At 41.1% G+C, this 27,000-nt stretch overlaps 1 protein-coding gene and 1 long non-coding RNA gene across 2 annotated transcripts in view; both read right to left on the bottom strand.

Moving 5' to 3' along the window:
- Positions 1-9,630, bottom strand: part of fuom (fucose mutarotase) — a 138,306-nt gene extending 128,676 nt beyond the window's left edge. Inside the window, 4 exon segments of the mRNA XM_072582885.1 lie at positions 509-534; positions 537-578; positions 9,545-9,608; positions 9,610-9,630. Coding sequence (XP_072438986.1) covers positions 509-534; positions 537-578; positions 9,545-9,608; positions 9,610-9,630 — 153 coding nt within the window.
- Positions 9,631-12,040: 2,410 nt separating this feature from the next.
- Positions 12,041-26,106, bottom strand: LOC140484516 (uncharacterized). The gene is made up of 3 exons (XR_011962224.1): positions 25,989-26,106; positions 14,464-14,685; positions 12,041-12,103 (listed from the first exon to the last, which is right to left on the bottom strand). It is a non-coding gene; the product is annotated as an uncharacterized lncRNA (long non-coding RNA).
- Between the last annotated feature and the right edge of the window lie 894 nt (positions 26,107-27,000).

Below are 27,000 nucleotides of genomic sequence, written 5' to 3'. Positions count from 1 at the left end.
TTATCCTGTCCATGCCCCTCATGATTTTGTAAACCTCTATAAGGTCACCCCTCAGCCTCTGATGCTCCAAGGAAAACAGCCCCAGCCCGTTCAGCCTCTCCCTGTAGCTCAGATCCTCCAACCCTGGTAACATCCTTGTAAATCTTTTCTGAACCCTTTCAAGTTTCACAACATCTTTCCAACAGGAAGGAGACCAGAATTGCATGCAATATTCCAACAGCAGCCTAACCAATGTCCTGTACAGCCGCAACATGACCTCCCAACTCCTGTACACAATACTCTGACCAATAAAGGAAAGCATACCGAACGCCTTCTTCACTATCCTATCTACCTGCATGATTGGGAAAAGTCAATACCAGGACAGTGGACAGTAGCTCTGTAACTGGCTTTAGTGAGACTTAATACAGGTAATGTATAAATCAAAGATATATTCTCTACACACAGGCCAATATGACCAGGAAATTTATGATAATTTAAAGCTCCTGGTACACTGTACAGCCAAACTTACTGGGCAGCTGCCATAGGTATCCAAAAAAAGAGTTATAGAATGGCCTGAAGTAGTTCTGCAATTCCAAGACCTTTAATGAGGAAACAAAAACATTGTTAGTTTCAAAGAGTTCTTAAACATTTACAAATTTGCAAAGTAACAGAATTCTTCATTGAAGCTAAGCCACAACTAGTTCTGGGGCTCTGAACAATTTCCCTCAGTTTGCAGCAGTCTGAGCTCTCAGTGTCATTGACAGTACGGAAATCCTAAAGTCGCTGGCCATATGAATGAGTCAGAGATTAGGGTCGTAGGAAACTCTTACAACACACTTTGATTGACAGTTATGGGAGAGTTTGTTGACAGTGTTGCAAAGAATTATTTAGATATTTTGACTATTGAAATTAATGATTTTAAGTGAGTATGATAATGGTCTTCTCTCCATGTTTGGTGTGTGGTATTTTTGGCAAGTCCAAAGAAATGTTGATCCAGCCTCAGCAATGGAACAAGACAGTAGAAATTTGGCCACTGGATCTCTTTAGCTCCAAATTGTGCTGCATGACCTTATTGCAAGGGGGAAAGGCAGCAATTCTTTCTGAACATTGGATTAAGGTAGTTACCTTTATAATAGTGAGCTGTAATGGCTGTGCTCCAGGGGCTAAAGGAATGGTCTCTAGACAATACAACTCATCAGTATTGAATTGTCAGAACCAATCGTAAAACTCCTTGAAACCTATGAGATTTTAAACATAAATTAAGAAATGGAAGAATTGATGAGGTGCAAGAATAGAGGAGGGAAGTGCAATATGAAGTCAGCTACAGGAAGTGAAATAAAAGGAGGGAAAGAGTGTTGAAATGAGGAGAAGGAGCAAGAACAGACAGAAAGGAAAAAGAAGAAAACAAGACTGTCAGATCATTAGCTTTTTATCCCATTAAAACACTCCTATTTAATTATAGCATACATCATATTAAAACTAATTTAAAATAATGGAAGGTGGTCGGTGAAATTGATGAGGAAAGGGAAGCAAGATTGACAAAAGCTGATCTTATTCTGTATTTGGGGTCTGGTGCAGATAATAAAGGCAGTTTGAAAGCTCAAAAAGGCAGAATAGCTTTTAACAAAATAGATACTTCAAATTTAAATTGGGAAACTATCAGAAATGTACTGAGATGGATTTTTATTGCATTTTTTAACACTAATTCATGGCTAAGTTCACATAACCATAAAGAGAAAAGATCCTAAGGGAGGAATAGACTAAACATAGCTAACCAAGGGGGTTAAGGAGAACTTCCAGATGATGTGGTGGATGCAGGTACAGTTACAATGTTTAAAGACATTTGAATAAGTACGTGAATAAGAAATATTTAGAAGGATATGGGCCAAGTGCAGGCAGGTGGAACTAGTTTAGTTTGGGATTATGGTCGGCATGGACTGGTTGGACCGAAGGGTCTATTTCCCTGCTGTATGACTCTATGACTTCTATCAGCATCTTTAAGTCTTTCTTAAACAATTTACAATTGAATTGAATTGGATTCACTTTCCTGTCACGTTCTCACACAGGTGCAGCGAAAAGTTTCCAAGTCACTCGTTGGACTGAACCTCATACTTATAATTATTAACTTTTTGGTCAAGCAAGATTGGTTAGCAGTTTTAATCAAATATCTCATTGTTAAAAGGTACTTACACTGTCAAATCTAGATCTAACTTTTCTTGAGGAATTAATGGACAGGTACTGTGAAAATTCAGCAACTTCATCTAAATCAGAGGCCATTAAGACACTACTCTTGTGAAGCTAACAGTGGCTCTGTGTAAATCAGCCCGCAATTTGTGGTAATCATTAGCTCACAGAGTATCTCTTCCTCTGTCTGCTATTACAACCATTAGTTTTAATCCATTTTTAAACTAATATCTATCACAGATAGTTTAATTTCTAGTTTTCAATTTATGATAGTCCCTATAGGCACGCTAACTTATAACCAGCAGCTCTTGAACAAGATGTGGACAAGACAAACTCTTTCAGATAGAACAAGAAATTATATAATTCCCGCTGGAACCTGCAAGTCTCGAGCCAGTGAACCAAGGGATTATAGCAAAAAAAGAGAACCTACCCTATCCTGTGTACAGACACCATCTAGTGGCTGATCACTGCATTTAATAACTCACTCATTTAAATAAGCACATGTGAAATCCTTTCAGAAACGTTTGTGAATAATTTCAGCCTTCTTCATGTAGTGAAAATTTACTCTGTACAGGTAAAACTACCAAAGTTTAAGCACTGATTGGAAGTGGTACTGTCACATTGGTGGATTGTTGGGGACAATACAGATAATGTCCAAATAGTACTCACATTTTAAATATGCATAAATAATCATAGTTTGAACTTGTTAGCAAAACCCTGTAATTTCAATTATTGATGGATTTATTATCCGTTATCTGGTACACCATTCAAACTTTCAGTCAATGATGCCTCCTCCACTATTGGAACATTTACATTAGAGAGCTTCTGAGACCCTCAAAATTACGCCTCTGAGAGAGACACATTCCAAAAGCTTGTCCCAATGTGTTTAATGAGAAAATGCAGCATACATTTAACTGACAGCTTTAGTGGGGTTGGCACTGTTTCCTCACAGCACTAGGGATCTGTGTTTGATTCCACCTTCGGATGACTGTGAATGTGGAGTTTGCACGTTCTCTCTGTGTCTGCGTGGGTTTGTTCTGGGTGCTACGCTTTCCTCCCACAGTCCATTGATGTTCAGGTTGGGTGGATTGGCTGTGCTAAATTTCCCATAGTGTCCAGGCATGTGCAGGCTAGATGGACAAACCAAGGGATGTAGGGAGAGGGTAAGCTGCTCTTCGGAGGGTCGATGTGGATTTGATGGATCAAGTGGCCTGCTTTCATACTGTAGGGATTCTGTGGAAAGACGGTATTAGCCCAACTGTGACTTCATCATCATTCAGGAATTCTTGAAGTAAATGATGACAGGAGCAGATACCATTTATAAAGCACCAATGGATGTAGAGATGCTAACAAAGAGGTTTGATATAGATTTGTTATTAAAAACAAAGAATGACAAAAGTTTTGGAGTTCTTTTCTGGATGTCACTAACAAAATTCATCCAAGTACTATACTTGGGTTTTCAGAAAGATTTAGATAATGTCCCCCACAGAAGCTCGTTTCATAAAATTAAAGCACATGGATTAAGAGGTAATGCACTGACAGTGATCAAGGATTTGCAGAAAACAGAGTAAGAATGAAAGGGTCATTCACCATTTGGCATCTGTGCTTAGTGAGGTAGTGGGCTTCAGTTATATATCAATGATGTGGAGTTGGAGACTAAATGTAATGTTTCGAAATGTACAGATGATACAAAGCTAAGCAGGAATGTGTATTGGGAGGAAGTTGTAAAGGGATTTCAGGAGGATTTGGACAGGATTAGTGAGCACGCAAGAGTCTAGCAGATGGAATATAATGGAATAACGCTGATATAATTCCACATAAGCCAGTATCCTGTCATCAAGTCACCCTTTATTTACATGGGTGTGGTACTTGACACTGGTCCAGCCTCCTCAGAGCCAGCTCTCAGAGTGAACAGAACCTCTGACCCTCCTGTTTATATCTGCCAGCCCAGTCTCCCTGATTGGATCAGATTAACATCCCCATTTCTGTCATCATCCCCATATTTTGACGAATGAACTCGACACACGTCCAGCCATTTTGATTAAGAATGATTAAGAATGTAGAGCCCATGGAAGGACCAGCATAGTCGACATGTAACTGAGTCCAGGGTTTACCCAGCCATTCCCACAAATGTGGGGAAGTTACTGGTGGTAATTTATGCTCCCCTTGGCACTCTGGCACAGCTCCATCAATGGGACTCTGTCTGCATCTAGTCCTGGCCACCAGACATAACATCTCACCATTTTAGACAACCCTGGTGGAGGTCAGCCATTATCTGGGGATGACCTTTCTTGGGACAATCCCCAGAATAATATGCCATCTACTATGGTGATCTGGGTCACTGGGTCCAGAAAGGTTTCAATTCTAGTTGTGACGGCCCTTTTGTATTCCCCATCACCACCAGCAAGATCAGATATATTTGCAAGGAAAGACTGCATGAGAAGGGATCAATTTCACTGAAATCAATATGATATTCTAACAGCCCAAGTGAAAGGAGAAGGAGAGGCTGCAGACACAGCATCTGAGGATGAGAAATTATTAAGGCTATAAGTAAGATCAGTAAAGCCTGCTAACATGTCTTGAAGGACTGAGGGAGCAGTAGAAAGAGCAATAGACATAGTGGCAAGAGAATGAGGTCAATGCAAGAATTGGCTGAGAGATTCAACAACACCCTCACTAACTGACCTCCCCCAGGCTGAGAATGAAAAGTATGGTGCTGGAAAAGCACAGCTGGTCAGGCAGCAGCCAAGGAGCTGGAGAGTTGACATTTCGAGCATAAGCTCTTCATCAGGAACTTACGCTCGAAACGTCGACTGTCCTGCTCCTCGATGCTGCCTGACCGGCTGTGCTTTTCCAGCTCCACACTCTTCGACTCTGATCTCCAGCATCTGTAGTCCTCACTTTCTCCTCCCCGGCTGAGAAGCTGTGTTACATCAGCTGAGACTACTATGACACCTGGTAACTGCCGAGCTCCTGCAGACTGGGAAAACGGTTGCTAATTTCAAGACATCCCCAAATCCCAGTGCTTTTACAGAATGATTTGATTTAAATTCTATCAATCTTGTAAAAGTTATCCTCAGTTACATATGCAAAAGTAACATGATATAAATACTTGGATGCTTTACATTGAAAGATCTTGTGTCAGGTAAATTTCATATACAGATTAATCACTAAATCAATGTATATTTATCAATATCTGATACATATAATGTAATTGAGCATCCTAATTATAACTTTTCGGATTATGTCCAACTATTGTTACAAAGGAATTCATCCATAGATATGCAGTTTTGCAACGGAGTCATTGCATAGGAAACAACAGCAGATACATTTGATTGTTACAACTGCCAAGATCAGTTAACCGAGGAAAGAGGAGTGCCAACAATTGGAACATTCGACACAAACTATTGGTGAAAGGTTTCTATTCCTTGGAATGGAGAGCCTTCATTATTGTCAGCACAAAAAAAAATCATCCGTGTAATTAATCGAACATTTCCTTTGCATTTTTTGACACTGTTAGGTAATCAATCTCAACAGTCTGATCAGACGGAATCAATGCTTCTATTTCATATTTGAGTAAGGACATATTGCTGCAGTTATACAGGGTCTTGTGTGCAGTTTTGGTCTGTTGGCCGGAGAAAGCACATTCTTACTATTGAGGGAGACCAGTGAAGGTTCACCAGACACATTCCCGGGATGGCAGGTATGACATATAAGGAAAGACTGGATCGACTGGGCTTGTACTCGCTGGAATTTAGAAGAATAAGGGGTCTCTCAAGGAAATGTATAAAATCCTGATGTGACTGGATAAGGCTAGATGCGGGAAGAATGTTCCCGATGTTAGGGAACAAGGGGTCACGGTCGAAGAATAAGGAGCAAGCTCTTCAGAACTGAAATGAGGAAGAATATCTTTCCTCAGAATTGGGAACCTGTGGAATTCTCTCCCTTAGGAAGCTGTTCAGGCCAGTTCACTGGATATATTATTATTATCCCTTACAGCTAAAGGGATCAAGAGGTATGGAGAGAAAGCAGGAATGAGATAATGAAATTGTATGATCAGCCATGATCACATTGAATGGTGGCACAGGCTCGAAGGGTCGAATGGCCTACTCCTGCTCCTAGTTTTTATGTTTCTATGCATCTCAGGATGTGAGAACACTACCTTGGCAAAGCTGTATCTATTGTCCTTTCCTACTTCCCACAAGAAGGTGGAAAAGATGGTGGTGGGATTGCTTCTTGAACTGCTGGAGTCCTTGACGATCAGTGAAGATGGGAAGAGGGGTGTGTTGGGGTCAGAAGGGTGAGTTTGGAAAGTAATTGGGAATTGGAAGTGAAAACTGAAAGAATTTAAGGCTCGCATTTTCACAATCAATACTAAAACAGCAACGTTTTTTAATCAAGGTGGATTAAAATGCTATCATCTCTGTACATTCATTAAATGGAAGTTGCAACAGTATAGCATATGGCATCCAAGACAACTATGATATATCATTGATTAGCGTACACACAACTACAACAGTGGTGCAAAGTGGTTTCACTGCAGTGATTGTGTAAATGTAACTAAAACCCACAATGAAAACCAAGCCCAATGTAAATGCAGAGTACCAGTTAGCAGCCCAGCTGAGTAGCCAAGTTTTCTATGAGAAAGGTCTTGCTATTGTTAACCCATCATAGAGGCACCTGTCTTCAAACAACAGCCACACACATGCAAGGCATCATTGAATAGAGATCATGAGTGGATATCTTGATTCTTTTTATAACCTGTCCAGGACGTGATGACCTAGTGATATTATCGCTACCCTGTTCATCTAGAGACCCAGGTAATGTTCTCAGGACTTGGCGTCAAATCCTATCATGGCAGGTGGGAGAGTGTGGAGTGCAATAGAAAATCTGGAATTAAGAGTCTACTAATGCCATGGGTCCATTACTGATTACTGGGAAAAACCCAATCTGGTTCACTAATGTCCTGCCATCCTCACCTGGTCTGGCCAGCATGTGACTCCAGACCCACAGCAATGTGGTTGGCTCTTAACTTCCCTCTGGGCAATTAGAGATGAACAATAGTCACTGGCCTAGCCAGCAATGCTCACATCCTGTGAATTAATGAAAAGAATGCCCAGAGTCCTCCATTTCACTTTAATGCTAACCATCTTATACAATGCAAGTTTCAGCAGAAGGTTTGAGTTGAAGATCTGATCTCGACTGATTTGGTTGAATGGCCTATTACAGTATTGTAAAGTCTGTGTAAAGTTTAGTCAATGCAAAGCTAAGACCACTTTCCACTAGGGCTACACTGGGAATACGAATGCAGCTCAATATTAGTAATAAACCTTCCAACCTCAAATCAAATTAATACAGCTATCACGCTTGTGCCTGAAATGTTTCCACTCCTGATTAATTTCTACAAGGCAGGGCAGTAATTGCACAGCGGCGCAGATCAGATCAGTGACTTGCACATTAAAGGATTCATCCTAAGTATGTGAACAGAATAATCTACATCATGAATGTCAGATCCAAAAACAGCTTTGAGGTGGTTAGATGTGGAATCCTGGTGTAAAGCTTTATGCTGGAAGTAGTTTAAAGGTAATGTTCAACCAATTGTAATGTCTATCTACGGTGTAATCTCCTGCAATCTCAATCAGCCACAATCTCAAATATAACTGGACAACAGTCAGATTATAACAGGTTATTGGATGTAGATTTGCTGGCTGAGCTGGAATGCTCGTTTTGCCTTGTCCTAGGAAGGATGTGTTGTCCCAGTCAAAGTGGTGTCCTTCCTCATTCGTATGTAAGAATACTAATGACACCACTTCGACTGGACAACACATCCATCCTAGGACAAGCCAAATAGAGACGTGCACGAGAATTCCTAGAAGCATGGCATTCCAACCGTAATTCTATTAACCATTCATTGACTTGGATCCTATTTACCACCCTCTGAGGAAAAGAATAGGAAATGACATCACTATAGGAAATGATGTCACCACAGAAAATGACATCACCAACCCTAGGAAACTCAAGCATATAAATAGAAAGTGGGCTACACCACCAGTGCTTGATCCGGAGGCTCACTGAAGATGTTACCTAGTATGTGACGAAACATCTGAAAACGAACCTTCCAGCTCAGCGAGGTAACCTACATCCAGGATCTCAACCTGAGCTGCAAATCTTCGCAAGATTTAATAAGAGGTTACTTTCCACCCCAAATTTGAAATTAGTTCAGGCATCAGCTTTTTAAAAGATTTCAATGTGAAAATGTTAATATTGTTTGCTTGATTCAAATGTAAGAATCACACAATGTAGCAGTTTGTAATGTGGGTCTTTGACAAGCTGATTATGGTTTCGATTTTATTCTCTCCTGATCTCCACACTTTATGCTTCATTTACTTTGGCTCTGTATAAACTCAGCTGCAACAGAGTGACAAAACGTCAAGTCAACATGTTAAAGCTCTCGTTCCTCTTCAATACAGAAGCGGTACCTGAAGCCATTTTTACCTTAACCCCTGAATCACCTGTACAGGTTTCAACAGAGCATCAAATATCACATTCTGAATTAATTTCTGGGAATGTAATTTTAAGCCAAATTCAACTGAAAAGATTGAGTTTATTTATTGTTCCGTAATCATCATAGTTTTGGAACATGCTGTGGTGCAGTGGTAGAGGGTGTTAGGAGGTCTGAGTTCAAGTGCTAACTATTCCAGAGATGTGTCATAATATCCTTCAACAGGCTGACTGGAAATATCCAGGACATCTCCTGGTGTGTATCAGTCTGAAATAGGAGGGCAGGCCAGAGGGAAGAGAGGGAGGGGAGGAAAAAGGGGGATGTGAGGCAGAGAAAGGGGATGTGGAGTAGAGCAAGGGGCTCTCTCACAGCACAGTGGTAGCGTCTCTATCTCTGAAGCTGGGTTCAAGTCCCATCTGCCCCAAAGTGTCTCTGAACAAGTTGATGTGAAAAGTAGGTCAGGAAGTATTGACTTTTGAGCATTGATTATTGGGCAAAGGCTAGCGTGCGCCTTTTGCGCCGAATGGCTTTCATTTGTATGTTTGTAGAAGGAAGGTATACTGAGAGGCAGGGGAGCAAGGAAAGGGAAATAGGAAAATGGAATGACCTACGCTCCAACATAAAGGCCGGACAGATCAGCGCGGCTAGCAATGTTTCGGTCGGAATGTGTGCTAGAGGTGAAAGGTAGGGATTGAACAGTGTCTGCAGGTCATCAGGGACAGGCCCTACAGATGGGCAGAAAGCCCCGAAAACATAGCAACAGAAGAGGCTGAAACCCAGGCTGCAGAATGTGGCCGAGCCTTGGGGTTGAGTTCATTGTGACCAGTGTCAGACTCCAACCTGCTGGAAGGAGACAGCTCGAGAACTGGTTCATCTTACCGATTTCATCCCCGTGCCCCATTCTCGCCAAAGCATAGAGCAAATCGGGGGATATAACGTGGGGGAATCCCTTTCAGTATCACCATTTGCTCTGTAATTCCCTCCTCCCCTTTCAGCACAGTCCCAGGCTGGGAAAAGTGGCGCTATTGGAAGAACATCAAAGTTACAAAACAAAACTGTCCCAGGTCAGTGGGGAATCCCATGTTAGGGCCTCGACTGCTCTGGGAACCTGTTCTTTTTCAGTTCTGTCTCTCTCCTCGTGCCTTCCCTCACTTGATATTCCAGACAAGACATACCTAATCTCGAAACAGAAATGTTGATCTGTTTAAACCTTTTCTTTGTCTGATAATAAGGCGCATACCCATTATTCAGGTTCACCATGAACTTCCAGTGCTCAGCTTCCATGCTATTGACTCGCCTTTGGATAAGGTAAAATTACTGCTATATTTGACTTCCTGCTGGCCCCTACTCTGGAGTCAAGCATGTCCCTGGAACACAGAGATAACTGATCTACATCAATGGTGCTGTTCAATACAGCCAAACGCTGTTGTCCATATTCTACAACAAGCACATTCCCCCATCAACGTTGTGCTCACTGACTTACATTGGATCATGCTCCTGAATATCTCAGTTCCAAGATTTCCACATTGTTTCCAAATTCCCCATGACCTCGCCATCCTCGCTTGTATAAACGGCTCCATGATTATAACCATTTATCCAAATCTCGCTTCTTATGCATTCCTGGTTTTTAATCATTAGTGTTAGCACCCATAGCCCTAAACTCTTGGATTCTCATCCTTTGACTCGAATGATAGAATCCTTACAATGTTGAAGCAGGCTATTTGGCCCATCCAGTCCACACCAACTGTTTGAAGAGCATCCTACCCAGACCCACTCCTGTCCCAGTGACTCTGCATTCCCCATGGCTAATCTACCTAGCTTGCACATCCCTGGACACTATGGGCACATGGCCAATCCATCTAAGCTGCAAGATCTTTAGACTGTGGGACGAAACCAGAGCACCCAGAGGAGACACACAGACACAGGGAGAAGACTTCACACAGACAGTCGCCAAAGGGTGGAATCGAACCTGAGTCCTTGATGCTGTGAGGCACAAGTGATGACCACTGAGCCACAGTGCTGCCCACACTATTTATATTTCCTCTTCTAAAGCACTCTTTCTTGGCCAAGCTGTGTAATATCCTCTTTATCACAACGTAAATGATTATGTCTGGCTGTATCCTAAACAGGGCCATGGAGCATTTTACTACATTAAAGGTGCATGCATGGTATTGTTGCAAATGTATTGGAGAGAAGCTGCTGAGTAAAATTGCTGAGGGCCAATTTTGAGGCTGTCCTGTGAAATAAAATCTTTGTATTTCTGTTGGTTTCAGAAACTTTCAGTGTTCAAGGTTAATGCTGCAGTAATCACTTGAGTCATCAATGTTGCAGTATCTATCTAATTGGTGCCATTGGAAAATCACGGAATTTATACAGCACAGAGGAGGCCATTCAGCCCATTTTGTCTGTGCTGAATGTGTGATTCACTTAATGCTTTTCTCCTGCCATCTCCTATAACCCTTCAAATTTTTTCCTCTGCCATTAACAGCCTAATTCACTTTTGAAAGCCTCAGTTGACCCTCCTCCACAATACCTTCGGGCCATACATTCCAGACCTTAATCTCACTGCCTGTTTCTTTTTCCCCTATATCACATTTGCTTCTTTTGTCAATTACTTGAAATCAGTATCTTCTTGATGTTAATCCTTTTATGTAACAATGCGTTTAATTTCTAGAACAATACATTTAATGCAATGAAGTACCAAATATAGGGAAAGAAGTACAAAAATACATTCTGAATTAATTCAAATTAAGGTAAAATTGCACTTGCAGAAAGTATTAAGTGAATAAATTCAGTGCGGCAGTTCAGGAGCGACAATCTCACTACCACTTTGTGAAGTTTCCTTTTCTTCTGAAGTTATTTAAGTTGACTTTATATTGCACTGTACCAGTATGCTATGGCATCATAAATCACGAGAATGCTTGACATTTTTACAGGGCAGGTGGAAAGAGCTTAATTACAAAGATCACATTGTGTCATTCAAAAGCAGACTGCTGCAGGAGCAATGAATATGAAATCCAAACTTTTGTGCATATGGAGTATGATCAGGAGTGGGCCATTAGGTCCCTCGAGCCTACGAAGCCATTCGATAGCATTATGGTTGATCTTCTAAGTCAATTTCAAGTGCCCACATTAACTTCATGTCCCTCGATTCCGTCAGTATCACTAAATTTGAATGTGAAGGTGACATTTATGTCCAAATTGGGGAAATGCAGCTTAGCTTTCAAGCTAGTAACTGCTGAAGATTTGGGTTTACCTTTCTTAGGTAATGAGGAAGCAGATTGTTACAGCATGACAGCTGATTCCTAAGCACACCCTTATGATCCAGTCAGGCACAGAGTTCACTTTGCAGGACCCATGCACAACTATTCAATTTGGGACTCCTCGCTGTGATTAGATGATGGTATTTGATACAGTCCGCTCAGTCTGATGTCAAATCTGCAACAATATCAGCAAAGAGAAATGGATTCATTAGAAAGGTGAGAGTTTTAATGACCCAAAGCATTAATCTGTCTCTACAAGTGCTGGCTATGCTACTGCATAAATCCTAGCTCTCATTGCAAACCTTTCAGCTGGTCTGTTCTTTTTTTAAGACAGCTGCATTTCTACAGACATTCCTTAACTTTGTCAATCATGAGTTTGTTCTCCAGCAACACGGGAAGGCACATTGGGAAGATGGTAGGGATGGATAGAAGGCAGGATGAAACAGAAAAAAAAGAAAGGGGTGAAAAAGTTCCCAAATAGCTTGGTCTGAGACTATTCCCCCGCCACCTTTAGACATTGTAGAGGAAACCAATGGCCCGGTTGCTACTTGTTTCAGACAAGCTTCAATAAGATTGTCTCCAAACTTTCTCTACACGAGCAAATATAGTGCAATTCCACTCAATCTCTCCCCAAAGAACAGCTTTTGTATTTGCAAAAATCTTTCTCGTGAAGATTCGCTGCATGCCATCTCAGGTAAGTACATCCTTCCTTTGATCAGAAGATCAAACCGTATGAATACTCCAAAGTTTTCATCAAGGCCTTATCTCATTTCAAGGAAGGTTTGTTTTTGTAATCTGATATATCAACACCCTTGCAATAAACAAAAACACATTATTTGCCTTCCCCATTACTTATTGTAGCTGCATATTAATTATTGTGATTTAAGAAATGGTAGGGAAACTAAGCAATTATTTCATTTCTTTCTTCACAGAGGACAATACGGAAAAGTCTTTTGGCATAGACACTGTGGGCATCATATTTAATGCCCAGATATGTAACAGTCAAACTCTGCAGGCAAGGAACAGCCCTTCAAAATCTGCTCCTTAATTATTGTTAGGTTGGAAACAGGCCAGAAACAGAAGTTGGAATTTAGGTTTACAAAGAGGTCCTTGGAGTCCCTGGTGCATGGTGTGGTAGAGAGGAGAGCCAACCTCTTTCCTCGGAACACCAAAAGATGCCAAGGTACCAGACACTGCCAGCTGGACTGACATAGCCACCCAGGTCAGTGCAGTGTTCTCGGTGAGAAAAACTGCAGTATCAACATGGAAAGGTCAATGACCTTGTGCTTCCATCAAGGGTAAATGCCACCATCTTCTCTCCGCTACCTAACTCTCAATCTAACTCTGCCACTGCACATAAAACCCAGCAATGTTAACAGTCCACCACTTTCATCACTGCTTGCAGCATATTCACTCAATGGTTCTCACTCCTTATCGCCAATGCACAAAGTCTTCCTATCCCAACGTATTTCCTACTCACTCACTGGGGACACCTCACTATCTTTTCTGCTCCTGCATCTACATTTATGGATCTTCCAAACATTTCTCATCAGACTCAATTCTTTCTTTTCTAGATTTTGCCCGGAACGTCAATTTTCCTGCTCCTCGGATGCTGCCTGGCCTGCTGTGCTTTTCCAGCACCACTTTAATCTAGTTTCTGATCTCCAGCATCTGCAGTCCTCACTTTTGCCGAGTCCATTCCTCCTTTTGCCTGGTCTGTGGAAGGAAGGAAGGGAGCCTGGGCAGAGTCGTGATGTCATTGATCGAGTAACCCAGAGCCAGACTGATGAGGACCATGGGTTCAAATCCCAATAAAAGATCCAAAATAAAAGACTAACTTTATGCTGACCATTGCTGATTACTGTGAGAATTCATTTTGATAATAATGTCCATTAGGGAAGGAAAATTGCTATCCTTACCTGGTCTAGCCTAAATTTGAATCCAGACCCATTGCAATTCAGTTTATTCATAACTGCTCTCTGGACAATTCAAGGTAGACAATAAATGCTGGCCTAGCCAGTGATACCCACACCCACTGAATTATTTTTCTTTAAAAAGCCTCACCTTTATATTTGAAGTTCCTCCCTTGTCATTTGTCATTATTCTCTCCACTTTCTGTCTGCACTAAAATGCAATGGACTGAAATATTAACTTTATTTCTTTATTTTTCTACTTTATACTAATGTGGACTTTAATGTTGAACTTTTAACTATATTTCCTTACTTTTTCTATTTTGTACCCAGTCACCTTTGTCCCTAAGATGGCACTGGGAATGGTGACATTTTACACCTTTCACTGTATCTCCTGTATCCCTGTACTTGAGAACATGTGACAGTAAAACTAATGCTGATTCTAAAACGGAAGACAGAGGGGAGATGCAGTGAGTACCCAAGCAAGTGTAGAGTGTGTGAGTGCTAGTAAAGCAAGCTCAAGCTCTGAGCTGCAGATGAATAAAAAGGGTGTGAGTCCCTGTGCACAGAGGAATGCTGGAGCATTACAATGAAAGGTCAATTTCAAATTCAGTCACAGAAGTACCTTCGGAGTTATTCCAAGATCAGATTTGGTGAGGCTGGTGTTTTGGTGATGAAAGTTTCCTGGGATAAAGGATGGAGGAGGTCCCCGTCCATGAAATACTGTTGAATGAGGGTGGTGTGGATGTCCAGTGAAGCAACCAGTGAGCTTCACCTGCCCGATAACCAGTCAGACCTCCCAGTCAGGAATTGGAACTATCCAGTTTCTCACCACTGCCTGGGAGAACTGTGAACAGTATCGAAATGAGACAAGGTTAGCTAATGATACAACTGCGAGGAAATAAAATCCTTGTTACTTATGAGTAAAATTTTCATCTAGCCATTAGTGTCTTAAGGACTTCTTTTCCCTCCATGTTGAGAAACATTTTTTTCATTCTCATCACATTTTCCCAAAATTCTCATCGTTGCTAAAACTATTCAAATGCTGGGAAAATTCCACCAATGAAATCAATTATCTTCCCTTTCTAAGGAAGACCTATTCAGAATCTGTTGTAAAATGCGCAGCCCCTCCATAATAGCATGATTGAGTCCAACAATCCGATGTATACTAAACTTGACATATGTTACCTAAATCATTTTATCATAAATCTCCCTCTTTTCAACACTATTGGTTGAGGTCATTATTATGCAATTAAAACTGTGCTATGTGTGACATCCTTTGGAACATTTGATGGAGAATTCATCTTTTTAAACATTAAGTTATAATAATAGCACTTGTTCTGTATTTGAGCCCTAAGGGGATTTTAACTTTACTCTAAAACGCGAAAGTACTTTTCAGCTGAATGTTTACATACAGAGAAGCAGCGTTGCCATAGATACAATCATATCTTAACTGGAAGACACACACTTGTGTTGACTGACATAATTAGTGCAAGTCTTTTATTCCAATTCTCTTATTGTGCTGTTGTATTCAATGGGAATTTTTTTGGGCACACCCAGAATTTCGCAGCATATTTCACAGACCACAGAATTCAAGATGAAATTTTGACATATGACATTGGAAAAAGGAATGATTCTGACAAGCCCCTCCAGAATAAATGAGACTTCAGTAAGCCAACTTTTTTTTGACTTCTTTAAGGTAAAAGATTTTCCACACAATCTGAATTCTAATAAAAGTAGAGTGGAGATGCTTAAAAGAGAATAATTAAGAGAATGCGCCCTTTGTTTTGATAGTTTAACACCTGCATGAGTGATTGAGCTTCGAAAACATTATTTTAAGTAATCACTGTTATAATAAATTGCTTTCTTTCTTTCATTACCTTCTTACTTACAAACTGTTGGTTACTACATTCCATACACAATTCAATATGTGAATTGCTCTGAAGCATTTTGCTGCCAAGTTATGGCTTAGAACGAATGTAAGTTTTTTTTTGTGAATTAACTCTGGACAAAAATGAACCTATTCAATCTTCTACACATTATTTATAACTTGTTGCCACCTAGACTTGGTCATGCCAGATCAGCACTTTTGATTTAACTTGCCTTCTGATTCAACTGTGATGTTGCTTTGAGCTTTGGGCTCTTAACCAACCAAACAATGATCCTATTTTTTTAAAAATAGGAAATATAACATACATTGAATGGAATTAATGGGAATAGCGAGAATTGAGTAGATTTGTAGCTCAGGTTGAGGTTCTGGATGTAGGTTTGCTCACTGAGCTGTTGCTCACTCAGCGTGCAAACCTACATCCATTAATGGGAATGATAAAATGTCGTAAGTTTGTTTTAATCTTCAGCTACCAAAATACTGAAACATATATTATTTACTTCATTAGCTGCTTTACTTTATGGAAAACTTACAATGTGTGTTGCAAAGAGAATATCTCATGGCTAACCATGAGATATGATAATTTAATATAATTATGCATGGGTCAATCAGTTATGGCTTTGTGTATAATCCTGCCAGATTCACTATAACTGTACGAATAAAGTTAAAAGTTCACTCTAATTCTGTAGCTTAGTGCTACCCCACTTGATAGAAGCATATAATCTTGCAGCAGAGGAGACCATTCAACCCATTGTGACTCTTTGAAACCACAATTCATTTAGTCTCACATAAAAAGTACTCATGAAAAGTTTATCTTTTGTAGTATTTAGCCACTTCTCTTTCACTCCTCCTGATGTAACCATTCCAGGCAGAGCATTCAGGGTCAAAACAATACACTCCATAAAACAATTTCCACCCTCTATCCCACTCCTGCCCTGTTTCTTCTACCAACTTCCTTCACCTTTCATTCACATTTGTTTCATTAAACATGTTGTGAAGTTAACTACAGTGCCACTGATGTTGACAGCAGATACAAATTATCCTGGTGCTATCTTATTTCAAAGCATATCATAAAGATGGACTACAACTCTAGATCACAAACAGATATATTGAACTTCTATTTAACAATTCTTTTTTCAGGAAGAGACTATACAGCCAAAAAAATTACTGAGAATGTAAATTCTAAGTAATGTAATTCAGTGACTGCCTCGGAGGGTCATCCCCAGCCTCAACAGATTTGTGGAATGTTGCACCTGACGGATGTCAAAGACTCTTCAAAGGACTTCAAAGGGTGAAATGCACTTCAAACTGAACTGTAATTTCCTTGGAGCTATCTCAGATTATGAACATGCTGGGGGAAAAAAAGAGATCGATCTGGGCTAGAGCCAGCATTAAAAGGAAACAGACAAAAGAATTCCAGCTAAGATGCAATTCTAAGTGCCACAAAAACAACCACTGAACAACATCAACACTACTGCCATCGCCCCACAGCCAACCACTTTCTACTCTTCATGGGACTCAGGGTCTTTCTAAACATTTATCCTTTTTGGACTCCTTTCTCATTTCTAATATATGTGTGCATGCATTTCATTATTATTTATTTTTGCATTTCATAACTCATAGACCCACTATTTTGTTTATTCCAGAACCACTGGTTAAATTGGCTCTTTTTAAAATTGGGCTTAATTTGGGCTGGGAGAAAGGTATCGACAGGGGAAGGGATTCTCTTTAAAATAATCCTAACCGAGGAAATGGATGAATAAAGATAAGGAGCAAGTTCATCCTTCCCTACACAGGAAGCTGACAATTTGAAGTATCCCATGACATGAAACTATAATAACTTGAGGGACTTTGCCAAGGGACTGGTTGTTCACTTGTAGGAACTTCAGTCAGTACAGGTTTATTCTTTAATCTTGTAATTGTGAATTGCCATTTGTGGAAACAATTTCTTGGTTTCTTGTTATGTGTGCCACCTCATGAAACAGTATTAGGTGCTAATCTTCTAGTGACTAGTTCATAAAAATCATTAAAACTGAAGTGCTGAAACCTTATCATGGTGAAATATATTGTCCCCTTAGAATTGTAGCCTTTATGTTAGCAAATGTGAGCTAGGAATAAACGTAAGTCACACAACACCAGATTATAGTCCAACAGGTTTAATTGGAAGCACTAGCTTTCGGAGTACTGCTCCTTCATCAGGTGACAATCACCTGATGAAGGAGCAGTGCTCCGAAAGCTAGTGCTTCCAATTAAACCTGTTGGACTATAATCTGGTGGTGTGTGATTTTTAGCTTTGTACACCCCGGTCCAACACCGGCATCTCCAAATCAGGAATAAGCATACCTGTGGAATGAAACCTGTTCACAGATAGATGGAAGAACAATTTACAGAACAACTATATTGGCATATCATATACTCAGACATGCATCATACTTACATTCAGTTGTAGCTGGTGTCAACAGATGTCAACATATTTGTAAAATTCAGAACCAAATGACAGACAAGTAGCAGTTTTATTGTTGAATCGTGCAAACACCATGTTAGAATTTTGCAGCATACCAGGGGGAAGCCTTTTGATCAATCGTGTGTGGGCCACCTTTTTAATCTTGCACTCCCCTGCTCTTCACCACAGCCCTGCAATTTTCTCCCCTTCAAGTATTTATCCCATTCCTTTGGAAAGCTAATCTTGAATATGCAATTAATAAGTCTGGAATATAAAGCATGTTTCAGTACTGGTGACCATGACAACCGTCAGTGATCACTGTAAAAACCCAAGCAGTTCACTAATTGCAAAGGGAATCTGGCCTCCTTTTCTGGACCGGTTGACATGTGACTCCAGATGTGGTTGACTCTTAACTGTTTTCTACAGTGGCCTAGCAAGCCACTAGGAACTGACAACAAATGCTGACCTGGCCAATGACTCCTGTATCCTATGAAAGAATAAAGAATTCCATGAAAGAAAAGGGTTGTACATTCCAGATTATAGCAATGCTTCCCTGATGTCTAGATTGTGGAATTTCACATACTGTTCAGTGTCAATGATGTAGAGCCTGCTTGTTCCAACCACTTCTGACAGAATTATAAATACTGTGGCATTATAATTTCAACTTAAACACTTCCGCCAGCAAACTGAAGCAGTAAAATAAATCATGAATGGACACATGAGTTTATTCTGTGAAACAAATGATTAAATTTTTGACTGAATATTCATTACAGCAGTTACAGAAATGTCTCTAAGATATGTTTGCCTGATGATTGTGAAAAAATAATCTCCTGTCAAATTACACCCTTCTACTTCAAAGATCAATCAGGTGCACCAAAGCATCACTTTATTGTCTTACATTTCACAACAGTCTACACATCAATCATAAATGCTCAAACATTTTGTGACTACATCTGTATTTCCAACATGTTATATCCGAAGCAATAAATACCTGCAAGTGAACATTAAACTGAAACTTAATGAAAGACATTCAAGCTCCCACTCAATGGAGCTAAACATTATTATTTGTTTAACAACTGTGGGATCTTTTAATTGCTTTTTGTCTGCATTGCTACTTATTTAACAACACCTAATATTTAGGCAACACCACACCCAAAGTAGAACATACAACTGTACCGCACAGGAATGGGCCCTTCGGCAGTACTTTGTGGGAGCATTACAAAACAAATTTGACATGAGCCACATCGGAGATATTTGATCAGTTGACCAAAAGTAGTCACAAAGGTCGGTTTTATGGAATGTCTTACAGAAGGAAAATGAGATCAAGGTGGAGATTGGGAATTCCAAAGTCCAGAGCAATTGAAAGCACAGCTTCCTTTGCAAATGTTAGATGATTAAATAACTGAAATAGTTAACGGACTCAGATCACAGCATGAATTGTGCAAACATCAAAATATGAACATGCATTTAGGAGCAGAAGTAAGCAATTTCCCTCCCCTAACTTGCACTGCCATTCAATTGACCGGATTGTGGTCTCAGCATCATATTCCTAGCTCGCCCTGTAACCACTGGCTCCCTCTTTGGTCAACAATCTATCGGGCTCTGCCTTAAAACATATTACATTGCCCCCTATCTCCAACATTCTGAGTGGAAAAGATTTCCAAGACTCACAGCCTTCCAAGAAAAGTCCTCATTATCTCAATCTTCAGTAGGAAGTCTCTGAATCAATACAGTGAGGTTTAAATGTTTTATCAATATCATCTGAGCCTCCAGATTCACCTTCTCCTGTGAACAATTTTTTTTTGTGTACGTCCCTATGTTATTTGGTGGCAGCGGGACATTCATTCTCCCACGTTATATGATGGACATACGATGAAAGAGTGGCTTCATACGGTGTACATTTGGCTGAAGAAACCAATACATGTGAGGCCATTTCTTCCAGCGGTGAGGTTGTTAACAGATGTCATTGTGGATTGTTGTCTACAGTGTTGGCACCTGCTGTCAAGCCATTCCAGCCACTGATCATCATGGCTGCATAGACTAGTCTGTCGGTAATGTTGCTATTTCCCTCTGATTTTGGTTAGTGTCCCCCCCCATGTGTAGGCCATGCATGCAAGGATATGAGTATCAGAGTTGGGACATTGTGCTGTGGCTGTGTAGGACACTGGTGAGGCCATGTTTTGAGCACTGTGAGCAGTTCTTGTCGCCCTGCTAGAGGAAGGACATTATTAAATTGGAAAGGTTGCCGAAAAGATTTATAAGGCTGTTACCAGGACTGGAGGGCTTGAGTTAGAAGGAGAGGCTGGATAAGCAGGGACATTTTTTTTCTCTGGAGCGTAGGAGGTTCAGGGGTGACCTTATAGAGGTTTATAAAATCATAAGAGACAAGGTCAGGTGAGCTTTTTCCCAGGGTAGGGGAATCCAAAACTAGAAAGCATAGGTTTAAGGTGGGAGAGGAAAGATTTAAAACATCAAATGGGACAACTTTTTTTCACACAGAGGGCGGTACTTACATGGAATGAGCTGCCAGAGAAAGTAGTAGAGGCAGGTACAGTTATGACATTTAAAAGACATGTTGACAGGTACATGAATAGGAAAGGTTTAAAGGGATATGGGCCAAACACAGGCAAATGGAATTAGTTCAGTTTAGGATATCTGGTTGGCACGGATGAGTGGTCCGAAGGGTCTGTTTCCTGCTGTATAACTCTATATCTGTGATAGCTTGGTGTTCCTTGGAGTGGAGCTTTGAGTGGCCTACTGGTCCTTTAGCTCTGATGCTTCCCTGTACAGAATGTCCTTTGTAATGTATTTAAATTCTATCCTGTGAATATACCTGAGCCAGCAATTCAATAGTCATGTAATTTGCTGTGATGTGATTTGGGAAATTGTGAGCTTATGCAAGCTGTCATATCGGGTTTTTTTTTAAGTGTCTCTGGGACAACTAAAAATGGATAAGAAATTATGGTTTTGCTAGTGATACCACCCAATAAATAATTTTTGAAAAATCAGATGCAATGTAAGCTTCTGTACAAACTGTGTTTTGTGATGTTAGTGAGTTCTACATTGTCTTGCTGTAACTTTTCATTCCCGACATCAGGAATGTGTTTGGTCTTATGGTGTCATGCATTCACATCTGTCACCTTAAATTCCCTCTCCGTCTACCAGTGCACATTCAGAACTGAGACCACTGTCAACATGAGAAATATAGAGGAATGCCATTTAGCAGGGACAAGACAATAGTCACTCAGGGTCATGTGTGTGTGCAGTTCTGAAACTAATACGATCTGACACCAGCTTCCTCCCACTCCCCACCCCCATGCCAATCCAGAAAACAGTTCACAATCCTGTAAAACTCTGGGCAAACATTCCTCCAAAATATTATCATTTCAATAAGAATGAAGTAATTTAAGAGTAGGCTGGGGATGTTCAGAGAAAGCTGAAGAGGATCTGATTCAGGTGTACCAAGGTCTGAGGGGCATAGACTGGGTAGATAGCGAGAAATGTTTGCCCTGAGTTGAGGGGCCAATAACCAGGTGACAAAGTTTTAAGGTGAGCAGCAGAAGGGTTAGAGGGGATTTGACTTTTTTTTTAACCAGAGGGTTTCTAGAACTCATAGCCGAAAAAGATGGTAAAGGCAGGAACTCTGAAGGCATTTAAGAACTCCTTAGATGAACATTTGAAATTCCATAACACACACTCAGGGCTTAGAACAGATGGATATTCAATGACTGGCCCGACCACAATGGACTGAAGGGGCTCTTTCTGTGTTGCAGGAGCTCTGTGACTCTCTGAGACTAAATGGAAACGGTCTGAGTGCCTCAGTGGCTTAAAGTCTAGGAGCTCAGTTCAGCTCTAGTCCAATGTCCCAAATGATTGTTTCTCTCTCTTCCCCTCCCTGTGAATGAACGGCGATAATGTCAATCCAGTTCCAAGTGAGGAAAGCATTTAGAAGGCATTGTGCAAAAATCCAGGGTTTTATTATAAATTGGAAATTAATCTCAGGCAGCCTATTGGGATGGAAGGTTGGTTTATCTAGGAGATGATGGATAATTCATAGTGTACCTAGCTTTACTGCAGAGGCAAATATCATCTAGATTGGGAGACAACTTGGGAAGTCTTGTGTACTTCATAAGAGCATGTTTCCTGAATGAATCTGTTGGAGCATGTAGGATAATTCAATGTTAAATTACCACTCCGCTGTGCAGACCACAAATGCCAAAATAATTATTAAATGCCAGATAACGATTTAATAATGAAAGGATCCAGCCCTCAGTGTTACGCACTACCAGTGCCAATTTCTGAAGAGAACAATGAGAACGTATTTAACCATGTGCACACCGTGCAGTAAGACAACTGGTTGTTGCAGTCCTTTACCTGTTGAGCAATGATTAGTGTTAGCTGGGAGCTCTCTCCCAAATCAGTGATGAGCAGAGAAATGAGGGTCAAATCTACGTCTCCTTTAAAGACAAAGAACATGGAATGGAATGGGCTGCACTGAGGTTGACAGATTCGGAGAGTGAACTTTCAGAGAGTTTGTCACGGTATCCCAAAACAACTTGGTCTCAGAAAAGTGATTCCAAAAACCTGTTGGTACCCGCAGTTACAAACTCAGGGAAAGCAACTCTTAGCTTCCTTTTTAAAAAAAAATGCATTCAGTAACGAAGAATACATTAGCAAAAGAATCAGGCATGAATCCAGGGTTTGCTTTATATGATTTAGAGTCATAGAGTCATAGAGATGTACAGCACGGAAACAGACCCTTTGGTCCAACCCATCCATGCCGACCAGATATCCCAACCCAATCTAGTCCCACCTGCCAGCATCCGGCCCATATCCCTCCAAACCCTTCCTATTCATATACCCATCCAAATGCCTCTTAAATGTTGCAATTTACCGGCCTCCACCACTTCCTCTGGCAGCTCATTCCATATGCGTACCACCCTCTGCGTGAAAAAGTTACCCCTAAGGTCTCTTTTGTATCTTCCCCCTCTCACCCTAAATCTATGCCCTCTAGTTCTGAACTCCCCCACCCCAAGGGAAAAGACTTTTTCTACTTATCCTATCCTATCCATGCCCCTCATGATTTTATAAACCTCTATTCTCAAAATAAGGGGCAATATATTTTTTAAAATGTAAACGCACCTGACGGTTTCACTGTTTTCTGACTGCCTGGCTCCAATGCTGAGTTAATTGGATAATAATTTAATTTATTATTGTCAGGTGTACCTAGGTACAGGGAGAAGTTTTGTTTTGCCTGCAGTGTCTTGACATACAAAGTTACAGCTGCAAAGAAGGTTCAGAAAAAAGCAAGTCCAATTTAGTTCCTCATTCGTGGGGCATTAAGCAGGACGAACAGGGAGTAGGCAGAAGTGGGTGCTGCAGATTAGTGTGGTGCTGGAAAAGCACAGCAGGTCAGGCAGCATCCGAGGAGCAGGAAAATTGACCTTTCAGGCAAAAGCCCTTCATCAGGAATCAGGAATGAGGATTCCTGATGAAGGGCTTTTGCCCGAAAGGTCTATTTTCCGGCTCCTGGGATGCTGCCTGACGTGACAGGGAGTTGGCAGGACTGCGCTCTGATAGTTTTTAAACAGTATTATTGTTGACAGACGGTTAAAGTGGATTAAATCACCGGGAAGAAGAGGGTGGGGAAAGTGTCACTTTGTTGCGGTACAGGAGTCAGACAGAAATATCTCCTCTCCTGGGCATTACATTCTCTAAATGGCTCTTCCCCGAGTGACCTGAAACGTCAAGAAGCGAATCTGCCGCCAGTTCCTGAGGGAGACTTCATTTCCCACAAAACCACCCCCTCCTCCCTCAAACCTCACCACGAGAACGGTCTCTCTCTCTCTCTCTCTCTCTCCCTCCTTTTTCACTCACGGTTCTGCGAACTGAGCTGTCAATAGTTTTTTTTTTCCCCATTTACACATCTGAAGGGAGGACGGTGCAGTCTCACTGAGGGTGAGGAGATCTAGCGTCAGCTGAGATCAGTCAGTCCAGTTTGACCATCACCAAAAGAACTGACCACGGTTTTGGTGCAAAACAGAAAGGAAACCCGAGCCGGAAATAGTTTTATTTCAAACACAACTTCTGCTGATGTGCCATAACGTTGATTTAAATTATCTGCAACTTCCGTGGAAGGTGTCGCTGGTTATTATGAGAGGCGGAATGCAAAGAGATTGCTGGAGAAACTCAAGAGGTGATGCTGCCAGACATGTTGAGTTTCTCTAGCAAGTCTATTTCTGCATCCACTCCTTTTGATTTATTTGAATTCTGAGGTTGTGTACAGCTGAGGCCTGGTGTAACACCTGCTCATAAATATAGCTGTTAAACAGCCATGTGCTTATTGGCAAAATAGACTTAAGGATAAAGCTAAAATATATTCTGTGCTCTACACATCGTCCTGGGGAGAAAAAAAAATACATTTAAAGAGAATGAATCCCGGGGAGTCTAGAAATTTGAGTGAGCTGGGAAACCAATTATAAAACTAAACTACAAATGTTCAGCCTGAGAAGTGATTTGGATATGCCGGTGTTGGACTGGGGTGTACAAAGTTAAAACTCACACAACACCAGGTTATAGTCCAACAGGTTTAATTGGATGCACACTAGCTTTCGGAGCGACGCTCCTTCATCAAGTAGTTGTCCACACATCGCTCCGAAAGCTAGTGTGCTTCCAATTAAACCTGTTGGACTATAACCTGGTGTTGTGTGATTTTTAAGCCTGAGAAACGGCCGCTTAAATTACAAACCAACAAACGGGGGACTGCAGAATAAGTGGATGAGACAGAACATTGGAGGAAAATATATTTTAAAAAGTAGCGAACGCGTTGCCAATTGACCGAGCGAATGCCATTTTTTAAAATAAAAGTAATCCGGGGCGGCAGCTTTTAAAAGGCTGGCGTTTTAATATCGCCGTTTGAGAAAATTTCAATGATTATTCGACTAATTTGTTGTTAAAAAGTATCCATTCATTCCGCCCCCGATGGCTCGGTTGTTTTGCCAATGGAGTGCCCACTGGGGTCTGAGGTGACTCTCTGGAGCCTCTCTCTGTTATGTCTTTGATGTCACCCATTTATCAGTAAACCATATTCGCGGTTCTCAATCAATTAGACTTCTTCAAACGGACTCGCAGTTCTTACATTCTTACTGACCAACGAATGACAATATCGCCCCCAATCACACGCGTCAACTCCCTCAGTCAATAGAGAGACTGGAAGAAAAAAAATGCTTAATTTTCTTTTTAAAAAAAAATCATACGTTCATTAAATTTCTACTCTGTGCATCGCCGCCTCCCTCAGCCATCAAGTGACAAATGAAAAGTTGTCGGAATTCAAAATGAAATCCTGCCAATTGTTTTCAACTTGCTTTCTCTCTTTGCCTCTAGCTTCCTACATTTCATTCCTTCTCCATGATCCTGAGCCACACTTGCACTTTGTTTTGAATTATTGTGCAGATAAAGCCGGTGGTTTCAGGTCCCGTTCTGCCTGTTATAGGCCCGGTAGAAAAGGACAAAAAAACAAACCCCCAGCAATTAATCTGGTCCGGCTGATGACGGAGAGGGGAGATGCTTTCGGTAGCATTGATTCGAAAGAGCAAGTTTAAACAGGGGAGGGAGGCGGAATCCCTCTTTTAGGACATCGACATTAAATAACCCACGCAGCTTCCGAACGAGCATCTGTACTGACTTGTCAGTTGGGAGACACAAAAGTAACGGGGTAAGTGCTTCTTTATAACGCACCAACACAACCTCATCAACATCGCACCGAATTCCAAGCCCTGTGTACGAACTTAACAGATTTTAAATTTAAATGTGCACTCACTTTGTGCCTTCTGCTCAGTCATTTGCTGGAATTTTTTTTTAATGAATCTTGGGAGTGTTTATCGACCATTTGACTCATTTTGTCCAAAATCAAGGCATTTCCAAAGCCCCTGATTAATTCACGGGAAGCCCCCTCCCCAAAATACTTGAAGTGAGTCCGTTAGAAAAAAATTACTTTTTTTTTAAACATTTCCAATAATTCCAGTCGGGATGGGGGGGGGGGGCATGAAATAATTCCCAAAACGTGCAGCTGTTGCTAATGCAAAGGCAGGGTTTTTTTTCTCTCTCTCTTCCCCACTCCCCCCCACCCCCCACCCCCCAACCTTGGCTGGGGTTGTAATTTAAGGGAATTTCTATGTGTGTGTGAATGGAACTGCAAATGAAGGCTGCAGCTGGCGGTGTGGAGAGATGCAGAGACAGATACAGAAAGATGAATGCGGTTTGAAGGAGCCAGCGTTGTCTGAATCGTCATCAAAGCCCTATTCTTCGGCCAGGGACTCACGCTGTTCAGCTTTTGGTCTCACTTTTCAAACGCGTTTATCACGCTCTGAGAGGCAGACGCAGTCAGAATGTAACATTTTGCCTTCATTGTCCTTCCTAAACGCTTCAATTTGGGTATACATTTATTATTTTGACCTTTAACTAACATGGGATGAACATCAAAGTGGGGACGACTCCATTTTCTTTCCCCCTGAAAGCTTTGTGGTGTTGACTAAGGCCAGGAGCAAACCATGACGCTTTTTAGAATGACCCACTCCCTTCCCCCCCCCCCCCCCCTCCAGCAGCTTCAGACTGGAAGTGTCAGCTGGAAGATGGACATCGATTATTTAGTTATTTATTTTCAAATCAATTACCCCCAGGATTTAAGGGGAAGGGAGAACGGGCAGGAGGATAATGTCGAGAGAAGGGTGAAGAGAGAGAAAGAGAGTTGGAAATAAAGTTTTTATTTTTCTCCAGTGAGATTGGGCAAGGCGATCAGAAGTACTGGATAGGAGGTGACAGGCTCTGAGATT

The sequence above is a fragment of the Chiloscyllium punctatum genome, chromosome 13 (assembly GCF_047496795.1).
Source record: "Chiloscyllium punctatum isolate Juve2018m chromosome 13, sChiPun1.3, whole genome shotgun sequence".
NCBI lineage: Eukaryota > Metazoa > Chordata > Chondrichthyes > Orectolobiformes > Hemiscylliidae > Chiloscyllium > Chiloscyllium punctatum.
The sequence above is the reverse complement of the archived record's forward strand: the minus strand, read 5'-3'. Positions and strand labels throughout refer to the sequence as shown.